The following is a 16,851-nucleotide window of genomic DNA, read 5'->3' on the forward strand; positions in this document are numbered from 1 at the left end:
CAAGGCTGCCTCTGAAGTCCCCACAAAGATAGGACCTGTGGCAAAAGGGAATAGGAGGATGCATCCTGTGCCTCACAAACAGAAGTAACTCAATAAAATTAAAAGCAGGTTAACGTGGGACTTGGCCTGCATAAAGGGGATAGAGACCAACATGTGTGGGCTAGACTGCCACACCACATCAGACTTTTCTAACTGAAAGACTTTGAACCAAGATGCCGTTCTAACAAGTGGGACAACTTTGAGTTGTCTGCACCTGTGCCAAATTATTGCCTGCTCCGTACAGATTTGTAAACTGTAGAGATAAACTGAACCATAGCAGGAAAAAGAGTAATAGAGAAAATGGGGGATGGGGAGTAGCGCTTCACTGCTTGATGTAACAGATTACAGCTCTATTACCTGCTCATCATGTTGTTCAGTATTTACATTTGCTATGTAATTAAAGTACAGTATTTTTTCATAAAAGATAAGCACTGGGCTGGGCATTACATTATTGTGTCGGTTAGTGGTCTTCAGATCTGAGCGCTTGCTCTCTCCCTGCCCCCACACACTCTCCTTTCATGCACTTTGGATGGTGGTATGCACTACTAGAAGCATTCACTCAAACAATGAAAATTTGCCATGCAAACCCACCTCTCATGATTAATAAAACTAATCATAAAAAATAAGTTATCACCTTAGAGTGCTGTAAAGTTACAGTGAGATTATGTTAACGATTGTGTATCTAGAGGTGTGTTACACAGAGTTGTACATCTATTATTCTCAGCCAGATATTTCAGTATTTGACTACATAAATAGCAAAAGAAACTACATCAGAGAAAACCTTCAGTCCATCAGCAAATGTAAAATGAAGTCAGTCAAATTGTCAGTGCCCACTACACTCTGCTGCAATGTTCACAATCCACCAACAAATCTAAAAAGTCTATCCTTACGTACATCATAGGCACCAGCTTTGATTTGCTGGTACAGCCGATGCTGATCCTCATCCCAGAAAGGTGGGTATCCAACCAGGAGAATGTAGAGAATGACACCTAGAGAGAGCAATAACAGACAGATTATTAAGTCTTCAGGCAGGGGCTATCACTTCACTTTCAATAGTAAAAAACAAAGATTTTAAATAGTTGCATTCACTGGTTAATCTGAGCCTTGCACACGTTCACCAACATTTAGTTGGTGGAACAAGAATGAGTATTCTCCAGGTCCACCATTAAAGTCTAAGTTATAATATAATATAATATAATATAATATAATATAATATAATAGTGGTGTGGCTCACTGGTTAGAGGCAGCAGACCCAGAAGCAGAGGACGGCCCGGGACCAGGGTTCAATTCCCGATGCGGCAGGGTCATGGACCAGGGCCAGCGGACTCGATAATTCTCGCTTCGGTGCCTACTCTAACCAGGGATCACACTCTGCAACTCTGGGCATTAGCTTGCCTCATCTCCACAATGGCCCCCCCACATTCGCCGGGGATGCCTGGTTTCACCTTGGAGATACCCTGGAGGGACCATCTCACAGGGATAACCAGGACGGGTTCCCCAGCGGTCTACAGCGCCACGACGCCTCAGGGCAGCAGTGCGCTTTACAAGACACATACATTTCACATACATTTATAATGCATACCAATGGCATCCTTCAGGAAGGATTTCTACATGTTAAGTTGTATCTGAAGAAGCACATAAAATGAGGAGTTGAGTTCTGTGGGGAATTGTATCTATAGAAGTGAGCTGCAGAGTACTGAAAACAGTGAGGAGTAGAATACTCTAAAACAAGGATTAAAGTCCTGTAGGAGGATCAGATTCACAAGGAGTAAACAGCAGCGACTGGAAGAGGAAGGGGTAGAACCTCAAGAAGTAAGGAGTGTAATCTTAAGAAATGAGGAGGTGAATCTCAAATGGTAATGGGCAGTGTACTACAAGGACTGGGGAATTTAATTTCAAGAAGTGATGAGTGGAGTACTGCAAGATGTGAAGAGTTCAATATGAAGGAGTGAGAAGAGCACTGCAAGGAGAATATTTCAATACAGAGACAGGAATAGAATCGGACGGAAAAGCGGAGTACTGAAAGGAAAATTAACATAACATGAAATGCATTTGTAAAGTGCATGTTCATCCAGAAGAGTTCTTTGCACTGAATAGCAGATGTTCAATGTCACCCAAAAATGTAAGTACTATCCAACATAATGTTGTTCTGCTCTGAATACACCCTTGCGTGGTTAACGAGGTGCATCCATGCGTCAAGTGACCCAACTTCAAGTGAATCTGGCACCCTGACTATTACATCCTCAGCATGCATGAAAACCTGTATGTGCATTGCAGGGTTAAGCTGAAAATTGACATTGAGACCCAAGCTTGGCTCTGAGGTTATGGATGGATGCCAAAAACATACACCTGGGTGGGCATGAGGCTACAGTCTGTGTGCCTGATCATCAACAGTGAGCAGTGAGTAATGCTGGCAGTGATAAGTACCTGGACAGGCCTTTTTCTTGTTCAGGGATATGAGTGTGATACCCAAGGACCAGCTTGAGGAAAGCTCCACTCGTGTATGATCAGACCCTCTGCTGACATCTGTGTGAATGTCGAATGCATAGATGGTAGAAAGACATTGTTCATGAGTGTGCTTGTATGCTAGTATTAAAAGGATCCATGTTGAACTGCCTCTGGGCGGACATGGCAGAGGATAGAAGTTTTGAAACAGCTCCACAGAGTGGAAGGATAATACCTGCGTTTCTGAGGAGGATGGTGTAACTATAGGCAAAGAAGTGTAGTCAGCCCTTTCTGAGAACTGCCATTTGGATAATGGTGTGAGAAGGAAAGTGAAATCATTTCTGACAGTTGTGAAAAGATTCTGGAGATAGACTGGTCCAGTCTGGCCGGGATCATTTTCTAAACTTTGCTATCCTCGCACAAGAAATGAGTAGGCATTTGCTATGGGCAGACCTGCAGGTCACAGAATGCTGGAAAGCTTCTCTACAACAGTGAGCCTTCTCATGAGCTTTAATTGTGAATACTTCCATGTTTCACTCTGTAGAGCACACCATGGTATATTTACTTATTCCATATGAACTGCATTTAGGTCTGTTGTGATGAAAATAGTTATATTTTTCTGAAAAGACAAGCGTTGAGCTGGACATTACATTATTGCATCTATTGTGTAATTGGTGGAGTTTTAGAATCTCTATCCCCAATGCTACCTCCTGAGACTCCTTGGATTGCTCACCCTTGCTATTGAGTCAAGTGCTTATAAGGTGTACTTAGCCCAGTATGCAGAGCCATAGTGGGATGGAACCAAAGACATCAGTAGCAAAATACCTCAACCAAAAATTACGACTTTTTCCCAACAATGCACTCCTTATTTCACGGATTCAAAAACATAAATGTACTGCTTCCACAGAGTGTATGCTGCTCCCTTTGCACACAACAAATCCTCGAATAGCTGCTTCTGATGCTAGGAGTAGTCCCGGAAAGCATTTATTCACTCAGTGTCTGACATCCATGGGCTCAATTGACATTCAAACAAGCATTAGCATTTTGTTTTTTAAATTACAATAAAACAACCTATCCTTGTGAACGTATATGTTTATTTCGATCTTGTTATAAAACCTCAGTTCATCCACCCATTATGTATGCAAATAAGCACTCCATTTTTCAAATTCACAATTACACTCAATGTAAATAGCACAATTTTTTCAACTGTGAATTTGAAAAATGAAGTGCTTATTTGAATGTTTTAAAAAATATTTTTTAAATGTCTGTTTGAATGTCTATTGAGCCAGTGAATGTGGCATTGTGTGAATAAGTGCTACCCGGGACTTCTCCTAGAATCAGGAGCAGCTATTTGAAATAGACCGCAACCACCACAACGGGGTCCCTATCTGCCATATCTGTTCCAAGCGGGTCAGTGAGCAGCTGTAACAGTTGGGGGAATACCTACAATAAGAAAGGAGGTCTCTTGTCACTTAACGTGTAGTTTTAATAAAATGCAGAAGTAAGCCAAAACATGTCAGGTCATGAATACATCCTCATACCATGCCTTTCTCTTTCACACCCACCCCACCAGAAAATTAACCACACCCACTCACCCCTCAGCACTTAAAGTGCTGAGCGCAGAGGTGGCCCATTGTGTGATTTTCAAATAGCGGTGAAGGGAAAGAAAGAGAATCTGTGGCGTATTACATATTTCATTTGTATGATCATTTTATTGTTCAAAAACATTTAATAAAGAAACAAGGCTGTTCAAGCACATCTTGGTTATCCCAAGTACATTTGCCAAAAAAAGTGACAGAAAACCAGTCTTCTAGGGTTTGTAATTCTGGGTTATCAAATGTGATCCTTCTGCACTAACCATTCAAGGGCACCTTGAAGCCAATGGCAATTCAACTCCTAGCCATGACCAAGCATAGACTTGTATATTTGTTATTTTTCTTTTTCCTTGGCTACTTATACGCCACCATACGGCAGTGTTACATCCTTTAATCCACTAGAGATCACATGATATCTTGTACCTTCAGCATTACTTCTTCACAGTAGCTTGAGTCTCCTTTACAAGATCAGGTCATATGAATAAAGTTATTGTCATGCCTCTTTTGTAATTTTAACTATCTGGGTTCCTTTTCTGTAAAATGTATGGGGATTTAAATATAGTCTATCGAGAAATGTAAACTGTCCAAGCTTAAATGTGGCATTATAGGACACTATCTCACCTTGCTGAAGACTCAGTCCCATTCAGAGTCTGATATAATTCTACCACAGTCATCTTCGCATTTTGTTTGATAGGAATTAGGGTATCTAAGCCATCAATCTGCAACACTCTACACAAGTAAGTATTTACCTGGGCTGATACAGCATATTACCACATGATCTGCATATACAGGGCATTCGAAATATGACTAACAAGTGACTATAGGAGAGGTTCCTCTCAATGCCCTCAACTCCATCTCCCTCCAAAATGTATCTATTTAGATGGTTCCAGCGACTGGATACCCTCAGGGGTGACAAGCGCTCTACAAATCTACTGACTGATTTACAATGGAACGTGAGATAGTATCTACTGTTCTGAAATCGCAACAACCTCCCACCTCATTCTTTTATAGGTCATCCTACTTGCTCCTCCTTTGTGCACAATTATGATGGGATGTGTTCCAACGTATAGGCTAGGGAAATGGGGATGATGGTTGTAAGACTGTGCATTGGAGCACAGCGAGCAAAGTTACTATTCTTAAATCCTCTGTATGCCTATTTCCTGAAAACAGAAGCTACATTTCATGAAAATGTGAACAGTGGCTAGAGCAAAAGACATAAAATTTAAGTTGAGATCCTTCCTTCACCTAATTTCCCATCACAAACACTTAACTCCCACTTCAGCCATCATTTGTGAAAGTTGGAAATGAGACAGAATTGACAGTTTGAGAATATTCAGGAGTTTGTTCATGTGGATGGAGTGAGATTGAATACACAACTGAAAATTGTGTAATCATTTTTTGGGGAACTATATCTGTACTTGTTTGAAGGCCTTTGACGTTGAGTAAATTGTTGCCCCCTATGGTCATGAGGTTATCATACGTTTTAAAATACTACTTATTAGTCAGTGCATGATATTATTTTGGGTACTGTATGGCGGTGTTGCAGGATTTAGTCTTAGAAATTTAGATTCCATCCATGTTTAATTTGTATGGATGAAATTTCTGGTTTTGCAGATTGTGTAATATGGTACTTTGTGTGAAGAAATGTTTGACAATGGTAGGAGTAGGTCTGTGCTGAAGTTATTGTACGTTTAACATACATCTTCTTGCCAGTGTATCATGGCACTATGGATATTTTATATTGATATTACATGTTTTTTGCATTCAATAAGTGAATTCTACACATGTCTAACTACTATATATGCAATTCCTAATATTGTACATTGTGTAACATGGCATTTCGTTTGTGAAAACATTTGACATTTGTAGGAGTGCAGGGCAGGGGTGAGAGATTATGTGACTTAACTTGTGAATTTCAGGTCTTTATAGGTTTGGTGCTGCAGCCACTACTGATACCTAACTCCACTTATAACTTTAGGTTTTTTAGGGAATTTAATTTTCTTCTATAGGTTTAGGTCACCTACAAATGATAGTGGAGTTCACTTTTGCAAACAGTGTGCCAGATCAACTGCCTGTTGCCCTAGCCCTTGTTCCCCCTTGCTTTTTAGAGGGTGAAGGTGGCGCATTACAGGTACTCTGTAAATGTGAAGGCAGCGCAATAGCAATGAACAGCTGATCTGTTTTTTTTCTTTTTTCTTTGCGTCACACTCCTTTCTGACTTTTCCACGTTGTGAAGGAAGTAATAAAGGGCATATTATATTAAACATTCACCTACGATGGAATAAGGTTGTACAAAATAACCCCCACGCCAACACTCAATTTATTGTGGTTATTTTTTTGTTGTGGCCAGTGCCCTTGGTTAAAAAGAAGATTGGGACATAGTGCCACAAATCCACTGCCCCACCCAAATCCTCCCAACCATGAGGCAAAACTAAGATGATACTGTGAAAATATTTCCCTTCTGCTTTTGAACATGGAGGGATGGTTAATTGCATACTTTACCCGTTCCTGGCCATGAGGTAAGGCTGGGAAGGAATCCAAGCCATACCCCATTGTTGAGTGGTCTGGCCCAATGATTTCCTTTTGTGATGCTGCTTCCCCCCCATCCCTACCAATCTTCATAAACTTTGAAAGGCTTGGTGAGCATCAAGCACACATGCACAAGGTGTGTGCCCCTTTTGGTTATTTTTCATGTGGATAGATTTACAAAAGATAAGAACTGGTGCATATGCACTGGACAACCTCATTATTGCTTATACCACAAAAAACACTGTCCATTAAATGCCGGGGTACTTTCGTTCCAGGTTTTTGGGACACTCTTATAATTTGTGAATTCTTTGACCAATTTGCTCTAAATTTGGCATGCCAAGGGGTTAAAGCTTGAATGCTTTCCTCCCCCTCCCAATAGGAATAAAATTAACATGGGAGTGCAAGCAAATAAGTGGCCAGAGATGCGATTTACTTTTGAGTGAGGTGTGGAACATGTAATGTGAAATATTGCAAGAGACTCAATCAATTCAAGGTGAGTTAGGTGGCTGCAGGTAAAGACGAGGCAGTTTTAAAGAAAAGTGTGAACGTTGTGTTGATTTACTCACAAATCCAGTAGGTGAAATTTAAAATACTGTAGGGGGCTGCTGGGGAAGGGACAGGGGACATATGCTACCAAAATCTGAACAAATGTTAACATCTCTTATTAGCTTGTATTTACTCATATTAAGATATTTAACATTTCAAAAATAGCACAGATGTCCATCTTTTCGCTGCAAAAGCAATTTGGCCAAGCATGTTGGTAAAATGCTATTAGTTTTAAGGAGCCACTTTTGAAGTGGATGATGCAGCCACTGAAGTCTTCCTTTAGACAAAGCCTTATACTTCCCTCAATCCCCAAACACACATGCAGGGTGCACAGCTCAATTCTGAATAGCACTACTTTTTTGTCAAAAGTGTACGGACTTGCAGTGGCCATAAGGGGCGGCATCTGCAGATGGCTATAGAGTGCAATAGTCTGCGAATGTTGGCCACTATCCAGGCTGCAAAGTGCATTACATCTAGGGAACCAGAGGGACCACGTGACTACCTTATGTTACCACAGGTGATTTGCACAGTGACAGAAGAACCCGGTGCTAATTAAACTGCAGTCAACAGATTTACAGTTAATTAATAAAGCATGCATTAACTTGTCAGGAAGAGCTCAGCGATTAAAGAAAACGGAAAAGCCTTCAGATTTCTCTGCAGAGGAAGTCAGGATATAAAGTGACGTACCACATGCCCACATATCAACAGGCTTCCCATATGGATCTTTCCTCAACACTTCAGGTGAAAGGTAACCTGGTGTCCCAGCAAAACCTGTAGAGGGGAGAGCACAGAGAAATAAAGTTAGGCAGACATTACACACATTTCAAGCCAACACTGCTTTGTGATATCACAATGTTGTGCTGACTACAACAGGCAACACAATATTAACAGTAAGCTGAAACTAACCCTTACACTACAGATATTGATAGAAATGATCCTGGGAGAGAACTGGACTCTCTCCTCTAATCAAGACAATGCCTTAAACCGTGCTGCCATATAGAAATCGGCATATATAGGTAAACACCCTGCCTGTTTCAATCTAAAAAGTTTATTGAGAAGCAGTCGAAACTCCTACCCACTCATAAATCCGCTCCCCAAACCTTTTCCTTTGCCTCTGGATCTTATCCCAATCTGGCCATCTGCAGTTAAAAGTACTCGTTATGGCTTGCTGATCTCACAAACCAAGGAAGACGTCAGACCACAATAATTTCCTCATACTCTATCCCCTTCTGGAATTAATTCACTCAGAATCACCTACCCACCTGACCTATCCAAAAATGGAGCAAAAAAATTAAAACACAATATTCGAAGGAGCAACCCTGAAACTCATATCCGACTCCTATTTATGCTTCTCAAAAGGAGTCAATAAGAACTTCCATAAAAGACGCACTGCTTAATGGCGGAATGCATTTTGCTCACTCAAGACAGTTGAAGTCTCACACTACATTCCCTATGGCCTAAAATTTATATCACCCTCACGCTGACTCAAAGCAAAAGCACCATCTCAATTTATGAAAATGGCAAAATCCTCATCAAAGCAGCGGACAATTACCTTCAAGTGTTTGACTCCCTTTTTATTGAACCTTCCAGTCACCCGTCTTGCACCCCAATCCACTGCCTTAAACCTACCAAAACCGCCCACAGGCCATCACTCAACAGCAATTGCAGCCCCAATATCTTCACAGACTCAGACTCCTACTAGTCCCTTCAACAAACAACCCTCTAAGCACAAGGAGCAACTACTCAACTACAGGAAGTGGGTCAGTGCCTAAGAAATATCCCCCGGCGAAGTGCAGGTGAACGGAACCTCCCTAGGTTTCACTCAACCCAACAAAGCCTGACCGGGTCAACAATACAACTAACAGGTAGACCAAGGTCTCTACCACATCCTCACCCACAAAGAAGGAAACACACTCTTCCACACTGATTAACCAAAACATACAGCCAGGTCACCCAGAGGCATCCATGCAGCAACTAGATAACTCCATCCAACAGACATGTTGAGCTTAAAATGACCAACAACCTATGGGCCAGATTCTTACCCCCCAGCATAGGTGCTTATATAGCAACACAACCTCTAGCACATCCAGGGTGATCTTTTCAAACTCAACCCCCACCGAAGCGGACACTGAACAATGACCTTAGAGCATTACACCTAATCTAGCAGCAGAAAAGCTAAATGTGCGATTAACTCACATGGAAAACCAACCAGAGAAAGTATTACAGGGTCTCAATAGTATCTCTATGAAAATAAACATATGTCCGAATCCTGCAGCAGACAACTCCCAAGACGAGCTAAGACACAGCCACACAGCTGGACCGCTATGCCTCTCAACTACAAATCTCAGATGCCAAAAACAACAAGCTCCTTGTGGTCTCCAAGAGAGGCAGTAGAGCTAGCTAATTTTTATAATCCGGCACCTAATAGAACCAACTCGTCCTCTAAGTTCCAGGTTATCACAGGCTTGCAAAGAAACTATTTTAATCAGAACAACCACACCACCAGCACATCTCACCAATATCCCCCGACTTCCTCCCCTCTAGATCCCAAAAACTGCAGTTTGTGCAAATGCATGTTAGTAAACTGCAGATCTGTAACCAAGCATGCAACAGAACTAACGGAAACCATCCTGAACCACGACATCAATATCGCATTTATCATGGAAACATGGCGAAATGATTCCTCATACCCGACCATGGACACACTAGTCCCATCAGGATTCTCAATCATCAAAAAAAACAGGAAGGACCTCCAAGGTGGAGGCTTTGCCATTATCCACAAGAACATCATCAACGTGGGGGAGGCAAACACATTTGAATATCTCAGCACCACCATAAGGATGAGAGACAACATAATGAACTGTCACCTACTCTACCACTCACCAGGTAATGTACTCTCCTTTGGTGAACACCTAGCAGGTCTGATAACACACTGCTCACTCTCACACGGCAACATCATCCTATGTGAGTTTAACCTTCAACGGAACGATGAAAGCAATACTCTAATCCAATCTTTAAATGACCTACTACCAGTAGGAACCTTTCCCAGCACTACAAGGATCAAACCCACAACAAAAGGCTCAACCCTGGACACTATCATAGCGCATGAAGAAATACTAGCATCCTCCCCATTGACTGGTCACACACCACATCATTCTGTTCCACATTAACCAAGTGCTTGCCCACCCAACTCACACGCGAAAAACCTTCCAATGGACGAGAAACATAAGGCAAGTTCCTCTAATGGACCTTGAAGAAAAAATGCTGTGACTACTACCCCCCTCATCAAAGGACCTGTCAACAACTGAACTTACCACTCACTACAACCCAACGATGTCCTCCATCCTCGACTAAGTGGCCCCACTGAAACTAAAAAATGTGAGAAACACAACCTCGAGATCCTGGTTCAACAAAGACCTTAACACTGAAAGAAGACAGCTCAGAGCAGCTGAAAGACTCTGGCGAACAAATCCATCCACATCCCACCTCGAACAGCTGCAGAAGAAATGCAGGAAATATTTTTTTTTAAACCATCATGAATAAAAAAAGCCTCCTTATTCTGAAACACTCTTGACAAGGCCAGAAACTGCCCCGGAGAGCTCTTAAACATCATCAATCAACAAACCTCCAAGCCAGCCTTACAAAAGACTCAGATATCCAAAGAACGGTGTGACAAATTCACCAATTTTATTAAGGACAAAATCACGAAGTTCAAGCTCTCCCTTGGTGACCATAACCAGTCAACAATGAGAACCCCTCCTCCGAGAAATCAACATAACATAACCCCCCTCTCTCTCTCTCTCTCTCTCCACAGCAACTCCAGCAATGATCACACCACTGGACAACAGTTGCAACTGAATCCAAGGACCCACATAACTCCTACAAGCTGGAAGGTATACAACTCACTCTGTCATTGACATATCTGCCCTGCTGACTATGTCTAGGCCCTCCACCCACCTTGTGGACCCCCCCCCCCTTCCAGCCTCCCTGGTCAAAAACAACTCAATCATGTCGTAACCTCCCTCTGGACTAAGATTATATAAAGACCCTTATGACTGGAGTGATGCCAAACTGTCTCAAACTTGGCCAAGTCACACCAATGCTTACAAAAACAGAGTTGACCCGATTGACTTCTAGAACTTCAGACCCTTCCTAGCCAAAACTCTAGAGATGTGTCAACAATCTCCTGGACCTGCACCAATCGTTCTTCAGGAAAGAATGCGGCGCGAAAACAGCGATCTTGAACATAGTAGATGACAAACAAATTCCTGAATACAGGCAGATGCTGCCTTCATACTCCTAGACCTATCAGCAGCCTTCAACACGTTTGACCAAAAGCTTATTCTGGATTACCAATATAAAAGCATAGGTGCAGATGAGTTGGTTCTATGGTGGTTCACATCCTTTCTACAAAACCGCTCAACAAATAAAAATAAGCAACCAAACTTCTTATACAACAAAATAACCCAGGGTATCCCTCAAGGCTCTGTCCTCCTGCCAACACCGTTCAATATTTACACAAAACCACTCACCATCATCCTCAACCAAGCAAACATCCCCTCCCTTCCATTAATAAACAGATGACACTCGGCTCTACATGGAAATCTCCTCACTAGACAACAAGTACCCCCCAAATAAGTCCAACATTGTCTATCTAGCAACCACATAAACTCAACCAAGACAAGACAAAATTTCTCCTCATATCACAGATCGAGCAATACCTCCTGATGCAAGAATGGAAAAAATCCATAGACGCTCTCAACTGCATTCTAACCCTTGCTGACTCCGTCAAATTTATAGGAATCACACTGGACCCCAACTTGATCATGAAAGATCGTGTAAAGAATAGTGTGAAGAACGCCTTTTAGAACCTGAAACTTCTGAACAAAATCCAGCCCTACTTACCGACAAATTATCTGAAATCTCACACGATGAACTACGAGGAACACCACTCTCACAGGAACGGCTAAATGCCACCTTGACCTCCTCCAAACTATAGTCGATGTGGCAACCACAATGGTCACAGGAATTTTAAAAAAATATTACCACATAACCCCCACCCTGAAAAAACTGAAATGGCTCCCAAGTGACACTTGCTGCAGCTTCAGAACTACTGGTCTTACCCACAAAGCCATCCACACTGGAAAAACTAGCTTCCCTCACCTCAAAACTAAAAAAGGCAAGTCGAGTGAGAAACCTAAGAAGCTCAAACATCCTACTCCTCATTCCGCCTAAAGCCCACAAACAAAACACACTGGCTCGCTCTTTCTCAAGCAATGCCCATAAAATCTGCAACTCCATCCTAACATCAGAACAAACCCTTCCTTCTTGAGCTTCCAGAGACAGCTGAAGGGCCTTCTCAGAAACCGGCATCTCAACTAGCGGGCCATCTATCATCCAACTTGACAGGCTGTCAGGTTGGTCTTTATTATTCTTCCTCCCTCATGCACAGCCACTGATTTTATGTGATGCGACTCAGCTGTTCTGTTTATACATGTTATCTTTGATGTGAACATTTACTGCTGTAAACCTCTGATACCTTCGGGTCTAGCTAGCGCTATATCAAAGTCTTAAATAAATAATAAATCATCCGGCTGATAGCACTGCATGGAGGACTGGTCTGGAAATCCATAACCCCCCCTTTTAAAATGCTCACAGGTTCTTTTATTATACAGATCCCTGTGTGCAATAATGGGAATGCTTTGGAAATGAGCTAAACATGTTTTTGTGCAAGGATCATTTTAGGTTAGCATATAATCCTCAACTTCTCCTTCCAATAAGAATTTGTTCAGCAATAAAGTGTAAGCAATGTAGTGTCAGACACTGATTGCTTCATAAAAGTGACAACTCATGATTATCTGTGGCTGACATTGTAGAATCCATAGAAACACCCTTGTCAAGTTTTTTGCTCGAAGGCAATCATTTGCAGTTGGCATTAGTAGTAGTGTTCTGTATTAACCATATGCCACTGAGATCCTACCGTGCAGGCCACTTATCTTCCAATATGTTAATATTCATTGTTTTGTTCAGCCTTTAAACTTTTCATCTACAGCTTGCATTAAAAGTACACTTTCTGCAGCAAATATTTTCAGAAATACGACTATACGACAACACATCATGTTTTCATCAGTTCTTATTATTATGCTTGAACCTTAAATGCATACAATCACACACAACATTTGTTTTCTTAATTACGCAGCTGGCTTCACATGAATTCACATATGAGCACAGATGGTCTCCATGAAGCTTAAGGTCATCACCAGATGGGAGTTACTACAATCACGCCCTTAAGCATGGAAATGGCCATAAGAATGTCAAGCTAACTGTATTCAAGGCTGTTGATATACATTTATTAGGTTCAATGCACAAGTCACTTCAAGGGTTCAGAGCTTCAAAAAAAGGACACCGTTAAACGCCCCACACGTTTGCCAAATAGTCTGGAGACAAAGCCTAGGGATGCCATGTCTGTACAGAGCAGCCATCTCTCACTAGGAGTCATAAACCTTACAAATTGACCCTCTCTATCTCTTGTCTGATTTATAAAGGGCACACTATTCAACTTCGCTTCTCTAACCTTCCTGAGTAAGAAACATGATTAACAATGCTGCCAGTAAAAGGTTTGCCAGCTAGGGTCCTACGATGGTGTTCGGATTGGTATCAAGGACAGACAGATGCTGGTGCCACTAAGTACTCCAAAAAGGTGGCCTCTAATAACTAGGCCTCCAAACACATGCTCTGATGTGGAAGGTTGGCCTCACTAAACCTCCTGGTCTCTCTGAGGGGTTGAGCAGTTAACGTCAGGTCAAGGAAGTGGTGCAAGGCTGGTCTGCATATAGTTAAAAACAGTTATCAGCTTTGCAATACAACTTGTATCTAATCATACATAACAAATGTTGAGTTCCTAAAAGAGATATACTTCACAAATCACTAAACTCAATACAGTGAAAAAACAACATAGCACGGAAAACCAAGGCCGTTAACTATACACTAGGAATAGGGTTTGGGTAGTTGTAACGCACGTACATCTCAACACAGTTCTATTGTTCCCGAAGTTTTCAGCATACTTGAAACAGGGAACATAGCTAATGCTGTGTGTAACAAGCAATTACAATATTACTGGGTTTAGAAATGGTTGGGTGTTGGCAAACCAGTATCCACAACACAACATAGGGTAAATCTCTTTCCAAAATGGCTGCAAATTTGACGGTTTATAACGCTAGAGATGCTCAAACATCTAAACAGTACAAAAACAGTAAAACAGAAGCAATTCAAATTAAGGTACACATGGTACTTGCATAGCAAAAACATAGTGTCTCGAGTTGGGACAAATGGCACAATCTGACCAGTGAAAGCAACAGCTTAACAGAACAAGTGAGCACCCTAAACCACAAAAGTCTTGTTTCTGGTTAGTTTTCTAGGTAGCAGGATACTGGTCAACCACGAACAGCACCACTGGATGATCAATAAAAGGATATACTCCCAAAGCAACAGGTCTCCACTACACAAAATGAGCACCAGAGCTAGCAGATAGCACTCCTCCGTTCCTGAAGAAAAATCATGGGTACTCCTCAGCTGCTCAAATATGCATGTATGTTTTATTTGCATATGGGAAGAAGGGTTGTGGAAGTGAGCTGTTAATGTGTCATATTGTGGTGTTCTTTTATGAGGTGTATCTTAGTTATTTCCTAAATTGTAGCAGTCCCAGAGTAGTCCTTATGGATATATGGATGTTGGATGGATATATGGATGTTGACTCATGATCTGCTGTTCATCAGATGGAGTTCAACAGCAAGGTGTCTTGCTGAAGAGTACCACTTCAGTTTTGTCTGTGTTGACTTTGACAGATGGTCTTCATCCAATTGACGACTTCAGGCACGCAAGCGGTGAAGTAGGTCCAGGCGCTAGATGTTGCATCTAAAAGGAAAAGGATGAGCTGGGTGTCATTGTCATAGGAGATGATATTGAATCCATGGGTCCGGTGAGGTTAGCAAGAGGTCCTGTGTGGACTGAGGGAAGATCCTTGGGGAGCTTTGCAGAGGAAGTTGGTGTCAGCTAAGCTTTAGGGGGCTACGCCGATTTGCTGGGTAGGCCTGGTGAGTACAAAGCAGATCAAGCGGAGGATGCGCCTTTTCTCTGCCAGTTTCTGTTAGGCGTTCCTTGAGGATGGTGTGGAAGACTGTATTGAAAGGGGCAGATAAGTATAGTAGGATGAAGGCTGCTGTGTCTCCTCTGTCCTTCGTCAGTCGGATGTAGTCTGTGGCGGTAGTGAGGCTGGTCTTGGTGTTGTGGTTGGGCGTCAATCCAGATTGGGAGGGATGAAAGAGCTGCCTGTCTATCAGGTGGTCAGCTGGTCCACCTTGATGATTTTTTCCATACCATTAGCAGGGTAGGCAAGGAAGGAGATCGGTTGGGAGTTCGCCAGTGTTTTTGGGTTCGCTGAGGGTTTCTTCCAGAGGTCCAGTATTGTGATTTAAGTGGAACATATTTTAATAGTGAGAAAATAATGCCTATTTAGCTGTTGTTGAAGGCAAGGCCTAAGTCAACATTACTAGATTTTAGCCTGTTTTCACCGACATGCAGTTTTGCATTCATAGACAAAAAGTGTTTTCTTTATTTTCCATGAAGGAGCATCCTAGTTCACATTTCTAGCTGGTGTCCTTTTCCATTTTAAAACAAACAAATTACATTTTCTTTTCATGGTGCTCTAGAAGTTGTAAATAAAATGTATTCATTTGTGTTTCACAAGCAAATAATTTCAAGGTCTGCTGCCCAGGTCACAACTGTGCTTCATTCATTGCTCAAACAGCTTATTGCACTTCATTTACTTCAATAATGCCATGCCATTCCCCTTGTTTGTAAGGTAAAGGGTGCCAAAATATTATCTATCTTATGTTACTCATAACACAAGTTCTTCATTGTTGATTGGTTCATGTAAGGCATCCTTGTTAGCACAGCCCTATGATGCTAAATCTCAACTTGTCAAGTATGTAGTTCTTCGCTGTCTGAAACCTAGGTAATGTGCCCTTTGTGGTATGTGTGTGCCAGCCTTTTCTTGCCTTTCAATCTGAGCAGTCTCTATGTCAGACTGCTATCCGACTCTATACATAGATCTCTGGCTCTTTTTTGCCGGCAGGCTACATCTGAGTTCTTTTATAAGATTATATTTAGTCTTTCCTTGACTTTTGAACTTAAAAGGTTTATCCTAGCCCTTTGCTGAGCTATATTTTGATTCTAGTTATGTACTTGCTTTGGAAAATTACTTATTGTGATCCCTGGTGACTGGCTTCATTTGATACATTATTGATGCAGATATTGAATCTGATTAAATTTTTGTTGCCTTCTGTAATAACTTCAATTTGAATAAGCCTTTATGATTCTGACTTTGAATTTTGTCCTGTGAAGATTTTCTTTGTTGTGCTAGGGCTGCAGTTCTGTGGGACTCACACGGCCCTGATCCTGCTTCTCAACTTATTAGTTAAAGCATTGACTCGTGTTTTCAGGCATCTGGGAAAGTGGCTGTGTTGAAGGAGCTGCACTGATGGGGTTGAGTCTCTAGATACAATGTGGTATGGGCAGGGGATTGATGGTGCTTCTGATTGGATGGAGCTCAAGGTCAGTGCGATTTCTGGCATGATGGTGTGCCAGGTGGTGATGGTGGGGTGTTGGGGTTATTCTCAATGAGCAAGAGGGCTGCGAT

The 16,851-nt window shown here is 41.8% G+C and overlaps 1 protein-coding gene across 27 annotated transcripts in view; it reads right to left on the reverse strand.

Annotated features, from left to right (window-relative positions):
* The window catches only part of CAMK2D (calcium/calmodulin dependent protein kinase II delta), a 708,539-nt gene that overhangs the window by 239,430 nt on the left and 452,258 nt on the right, over positions 1-16,851 (reverse strand). For all 27 annotated transcript variants that reach the window (XM_085641469.1, XM_085641477.1, XM_085641470.1 and 24 more), the window contains exons 8-9: positions 7,842-7,925; positions 934-1,028 (exon numbers count right to left, since the gene is read on the reverse strand). In XM_085641469.1, the coding sequence (XP_085497595.1) occupies positions 934-1,028; positions 7,842-7,925 (179 nt within the window). The remainder of the gene's footprint in view (positions 1-933; positions 1,029-7,841; positions 7,926-16,851) is intronic.

Source organism: Triturus cristatus, chromosome 2_2 (genome assembly GCF_964204655.1).
Source record: "Triturus cristatus chromosome 2_2, aTriCri1.1, whole genome shotgun sequence".
In the NCBI taxonomy this organism is placed as follows: domain Eukaryota; kingdom Metazoa; phylum Chordata; class Amphibia; order Caudata; family Salamandridae; genus Triturus; species Triturus cristatus.